The sequence below is a fragment of the Bombus affinis genome, chromosome 13 (assembly GCF_024516045.1).
Source record: "Bombus affinis isolate iyBomAffi1 chromosome 13, iyBomAffi1.2, whole genome shotgun sequence".
NCBI classification, from domain to species: domain Eukaryota; kingdom Metazoa; phylum Arthropoda; class Insecta; order Hymenoptera; family Apidae; genus Bombus; species Bombus affinis.
Window position 1 is genome coordinate 5,415,106 of NC_066356.1, and position 6,479 is coordinate 5,421,584.

Sequence of the window (6,479 nt, forward strand, 5' to 3'; positions counted from 1 at the left end):
TATTCGTTTCTCTCAGCGTGAACCAGTCCTATTGAAAGAATTGCGCAAAGTTAAAACACCCACAAGGAGCTTCCAATGGCCGACACAGATATGGCTTCCAAAAAACTGGATTATCAGACGCAATTTTCAAGGGCAATCTGAAATCATACCAACGGTGCTGAGCAATACTCCGACATCTATCACGACACCTCGCGCAGATCCGAGTCAGCCTGTCTTTTTAGTTGAAAGGGAGATTGTACACACAACTACAACAAGGTATATTGTAACAATGAAGTAATCATTCTTTAAAATTAGTAGATCATTGTCTTCCTGGTGTAAATTTATGAAGAATTAATTGGTTCTAAAATTTATAAACAGATGGCCTATGTGGCGTTGGATTAATTACGTAGCCAGGACGTGGTGTTGGACTTGGAATGCGATGTTTCTATTAGGCGTGGCAGTGCCGTGGTGTAGTCCAGTCTCCATACGAGCTTTGCTACTCGTACAACCCTTTACTCCCGATCTAGAATTGAGTCAATTGAATGGAACCTTGTTTCCTAGGAAGTCGTCTCAAATGCCCACTCTTTGTTCTCGGTTGATAGCACTTTGGAGACATATTAGTAAGAGTCGGACACATTTTGAAACAGAACCGGACACTGGTAAATTTAATAAACTAATAGTTCTATGCTTTATTTTTTATTGTTGAATTTATAAAATGATTATTTGATCATTGATTAAATAACATTGGTTTTAATTGTAGGATTTATTGGAAAAGGGATGACAAGGCATTTAAATAGATTATGGAACTATGGTGTTAAAGGTCTTCTAGGAACACTTATTATATTATTTGTTTTTCCTGTCGTCTGTATAGTCACGAGTTTAGGATCGCTTCTTATTGCACTTACTGCAGTTTTATGGTCCGTTGATTATACTATTACATATATCATAATATTTCTTAATTATAAAACGGTAACAGTTTCTTTTTTTTGTTAATTTAGGATGCCTTTAATTACCTTAGCGTTGCATGCATTCATGGCACTCATAATGGATTTGGATAGCCCAGAACCAAGTAGAAATCGATATTTGGTCATCATGGAAGCATTAGTTTGGAATATCGGTACACAAGGCTGTCTACAACCAATCGCGGCGTTAATTGTAGCTCTTGTTTTGTGTCCTATTATTTCTTTTGTGATACTTACAGGTAAAATATAATATTCTCATTATAAATTAAAAAAATAATCTAACTATGAAGGATTCGCTTATTTAAAATATGTCACTATCTCATAGTTGCTGTGATACGTTACTGGATTAGAGTGGTCTGGGATACGACTATGTTCCATTTAGTAATAAAGAACAGGGGTCGTATACCGGCCAGTGATAGTTTTGTGGTTAAAAGAATAGCTGGACCAGGACTAACTTCTGATTATTATTATCAAGTAGGTATTACAAATTAATCACTGAAATAACTACTACTTAATGTTAATTGTTCCATTCTTATTTGTAGATTAGGCCTGAACAAGCTTTAGCTGCATTCGAGGCAAAACTAGAGTTAGACGAATTGTTAGCTTTCCAACAAGAGACAGAACGATTAATTACACAACCCCAGAGGGATTTCACTCAATTTGTAGAAGCCTGTTTTGGCCCGTTCGCTGCTAGCCTTGCCAAAACAAAAGATCCGTACAAATCGTTAGAAAAGGAAGCCAAAGATCTGATCGCCGTATTACACGAAAAATTAGACAGGCGTAGAAAAAATTTGCAGACTGGTCTTGGAATGGTCGTAAGAAGTAAAATAAAACTTACTACCTTTGATCTAAAGGTAATTATCGGCCAAAGCACCTTTGATCCCAAAAATTATTTTACAATTTTATACATTTATAATTCCATCTTTAAGGTGGTAATACAACAAGGGGCACTTATGTTAGAACGCCTTTATCCCAGTCATGTGTTCGCGAGATTATCAGGAAACGAAGAGGATTTCTGGGAGAACAAAGGTTTAAGCGTCGGTGACTGGGCTGGTTTAGCTGGCCTCATGTACGCAGATATTTTCAGTTTAAATTTCCTTCAACCTCTCGATGACGCAGATACGAAATTCAGGCTAGAACCTCATCCTGGAGTCGATTTATCGCGTTACACAGATATGGTTCATAGCACTGAAATCGGCGGAACTAATGGGCCAGATTTGCTCGGCGCAGTTTATGCACCACGTGGAAATATACAAGTGTATAGTCCGTACCTAGAGGTCTCAGCTTTTAACCCACGCGCTAAGCAGACTAGTAATAGCAGGAAATCAGATAAGCGATGGTAAAAAATATTCTGAATTTTTGATATTACTAAATATTAAATATTAAAATTTTAAGTATTATACGATCAGTATGTAGAATCAAATTAAAGAAGTTGTTCTCATTTATAGTGATACTGGAGGACTTTTAACATCGACAAAAATTAGAAGACGCACAACGTCCACGAATGGTACAACAGAGACACGCTGGCAGCCGTGGAAGCGGCAAATTCGTCCTTACAGTGCAGAAAAGTTGCTTATTCCACTTCCTATTCCGCATCCAGCACACATAGCTGTTACCATTCATAATCGCGATTCCGAAAATCCGATTCCCCTCGATTCCGAACTTTGTCAGAATATATTGAAAGCAATCGAAGAGTCGCCCGGTGAAATGTCCACCGAATATGTTAGTCGTTACAGAGGGGCTGCAGATTCTAGTTTCGATTCGGTAGCTTCACATTCTTCGGTTTCTATTGAAACTGGCTTAGATAAAGATAACGATACTCAGGGAACGACAAACACCGATAAAGAGGGCGAAACTTATCATTGGACGCTGTCGAATTGGGGTGGTGGCATGACTAGGAGAAGAAACAATTCTGGATCTATAAAGGTCGATCTTGCATCTCCCGAAGACGTTACTCTGGACACAGATACCACCAGAGTGATGTTCAGTACGTATGGAACAACTGTTTGAACTGAGTTTACTGTTACGCCAAGTAAATATACTATATATAATAGGTGCAAGTAGAAACAAATAAGTGTAACTATGCAAAAGTCAGTTTAGACATAGATCTTTTGTTTATACAATTTTTTTTAAAAACCCTGCATTTACTCATTTCATTTTTATTACACTGAGGTTGATTAAATAAAATTGTTCTTCGTCGAAACAAGAGAAATTTCAATTAAAATGCACGAAATGAACTTTACTTTAAAAAAGACGAACGTTGGAAACCGCTGATTCGAAAGTTTATTATTATAGATTCAGTTGCATTTGAATATGTAACTTGAGAGCCAAGACTAGAAAACATTTTTTTAATTAGAATAATGACTTATAATTCCAATAAGCCCCGTTTTAAAATCACATCAGGATGTGTATAAAAATACATACAAAATTTCAGAAATGGTATATATACGTGCCTGCTGTAGCACATTATCAAAATCATTTTATCTTAATATTTCGCGGATCAAAATCAAACATAGGAAAAATAAACGTTCTAAACATTCGAGATAAATGTTTTGTAGAATTTACATTAACATATACATATTATTATGTATAATTATCAGCATACCAATATCACTTTCATTGCAACAATCATCTTCTGTGCCTAATCAGATATCTTATAAAACCATCTAAATTAGTACTCGATTAATTTAATTAATCAGTGGTCACTATTAAAAGTATTAATTTCTATTAAAACTTAAGTGAACCGTCATGGTTGATAATATAATAAGTATATAGAATGTGCTCATCTGCAAAGTCTGGGATGTCATTACAGATTCATAATTTTTATGTATACAGGTTATAAGCAGAGTCAGATAATTAAAATATTAGCGTATGAATGGCCAGTGCCGTTAAAAAAAAACCTCTTTAAATCTATGTTAAAGAAGTTATGCAACATTCTTATTGACATATTGTATATAGATAGTTAATTGTATAAATAAACTTGTTAATGTAATAATAATTCAAATACATTTTCTTGTTATTCATGCTAAAGGCCATTCAAAGGAATACATAAAAGTTTGCTCTCTTTCGATATTTACATAATTCATATGAGATAATATCATAGGATTATTTCATTATAAACTGTTTATAAAATATCAAGCTGCCAGTATATCGCTTAATCTGACAGTAAAACAGTTCAAAACAGTTACAATTTATTTACACTATTCTCTCCTAAGAAATGCAAGCACAATTTAAAGAATTCTGTATTTTTTAATTAGGATTATTCAGAATTACAAATTACTAATTGAATCTTACACATGATAAGTAATGATGTATATTTATTTATTTTGAACAAATCTTATAATGCCTGTAAACTTTTTTAAATATCTTCTTTTACTATACCTTTTTTTTTTGTTGACTTTAATAATAATGTGTACATAAGTTGATTTTATTATATTTTATAATAAACGATACTAGTGTAATATTTGTATTCCACTATAATCATACAATATGGAATATGTAATTCTTATCTTCTATTGTATTTGAGTGTATCAAAACATATTATGGAAATCAGAATTTTCAGTGATAACGAAGAAAGATATTATACAATCTTAATAATCAGATATATTAATTAAAGTATGTAAATTCGATATCGCACAATGTACAATGTATTAACCATAATAACACTGCAACACACTGCAAAAAATTGTTCATATTCAGATTATAACATTTTAGAATTGTATCTCAATGAGATTGGATGAAGGAAGCATAGAATTTTAAATATTTCATTTTACTGATATTCAAATATATTTAAATATTGTCTGTGTTAAAGAAAAAGAATGCATTTTACAGAATGCAATTAATTAGAACCTTAAAGAATACTCACTAAAATCCGATAAAGATACTTATAATAGATATTTATCTGTAGATGTTGTAAACCATAGAAATATTAAGAAATAACGATTATACAATCTTTTGACCAGTTTTTGTTTGTTGTCAAACTGAATTAAGTAATAGTTAAGAGACTAAGCGCTTCATTTTTAAAGAAGGCACGTTTTTAAGATTGCCTTGGATTTTAGTACTATAATGCGCAAGTCCATCCAAAGAAAAACATCCAATGAGGAATACTGTCATGGTTTTTAACGACTATACAGTTAATTAATAATTGCATAATATCCATCCAAGGAGTGTTCAAAATTAGTAAGAACCTAAATGCGTCTGATGGCAAACAGAATAATGCAATATATAAAAATAAGAAACCTATTTTAATGAAAATATATGTGTATGTAACATTCTTTGTTGCAAAAATTGATACAGCATAACATGGAGAAAACTTCCTTAAATATTAATTTGCTATATTAGCTTCAATTAATTACACATATTTATTTGTTACTTCAGAAATATTATTTTATATGATATGAATAAAACTGTACAACATAATGATTAAACCAGCTAATTTTCTGAAACACAATTTCTAGGGAAACTAGTAATAATTTCTTCTATCAAATGCACTTATCAATAGCAATACAAAACTAAATCTGTTGTACATTATAAAAATTCCAATTTGAATGTTTCAAAGAATTATTCAGAGATAATTTCAAAGAAGGAAATTAGAATAGAATACTCAAATAATTATTTCTTATTGGGAAGGAAATAAGAAGTGCGTAAATGAACAAAAATCGGTAGTACTACGTATTATAATAGATTTAAAAAAAAATTGTAGGAAACGTTGTATTATGAATGTAGCATTAATCAAACATGCGTACGTACAAACCAAATGTGTATTATTTTCATATATTGTAAAGGTATTATATTTTTATCAGTCTAACGAATGGTTCACATTTAGTTTGTGTCTAGGTATGTTAGTGTACTACAAGACTTTGTTTAAGTATCTAGCGGACAAGAACATAATTGTACAAAGTCAAATAAGTTATGAACGATAAATTAAAAAAAAGAAAATACATTTGCAATATTATATCGGAACCAATAACGAAACTTGAAATCGTATCTAAGTATAATAAATTTACGTAGAAATTAAAAATTTTACGTAGATAGATTATAACTGCGAAACATTTACTATTTATAGTTATTATTATACTATTGCTCGTGTTTGCTATATATATATATATATATTTTCATTTTGAATTCCTATTCGAATGTAAAGTTGTACAAAACTATGATTGCGTATATCATAATTGCATAATGTAACATATTAGCAACATTTCTTGACGATTTATTAAAAAATTTTACTTATGACGGTTCTTTTTTATCACGAATAATTATTTATATTAATCGTCATGACATTAAAAAAAATGATTCCCTTTTAATACACGCTTTAAATCATTGTACGTATGTTTCTTCTTAATACTATCGTACTCCTTTCCGTTTTTGTATACATCAGACGTAAGTGTGATAAAAAGAATGCTTATATTTTAATGCTTTTATCTTTTTTAAATTAAAGATATAATAAATTTTGTCAAAATATAAACATGCTTCAAAGAAGAATCATAGGAGTTTATGAAGTTGGAAATATTGCATTATATCTACTATGTTAATGCA

The 6,479-nt window shown here is 31.2% G+C and overlaps 1 protein-coding gene across 3 annotated transcripts in view; it reads left to right on the forward strand.

Moving 5' to 3' along the window:
• The window catches only part of LOC126923469 (uncharacterized), a 44,274-nt gene extending 38,101 nt beyond the window's left edge, over positions 1 to 6,173 (forward strand). For all 3 annotated transcript variants that reach the window (XM_050736941.1, XM_050736943.1, XM_050736942.1), the window contains 8 exons: positions 17 to 255; positions 358 to 638; positions 740 to 896; positions 978 to 1,180; positions 1,267 to 1,415; positions 1,484 to 1,795; positions 1,871 to 2,280; positions 2,390 to 6,173. In XM_050736941.1, coding sequence (XP_050592898.1) covers positions 17 to 255; positions 358 to 638; positions 740 to 896; positions 978 to 1,180; positions 1,267 to 1,415; positions 1,484 to 1,795; positions 1,871 to 2,280; positions 2,390 to 2,951 — 2,313 coding nt within the window. In that variant the 3' untranslated portion in view covers positions 2,952 to 6,173. The remainder of the gene's footprint in view (positions 1 to 16; positions 256 to 357; positions 639 to 739; positions 897 to 977; positions 1,181 to 1,266; positions 1,416 to 1,483; positions 1,796 to 1,870; positions 2,281 to 2,389) is intronic.
• Positions 6,174 to 6,479: the final 306 nt, after the last annotated feature.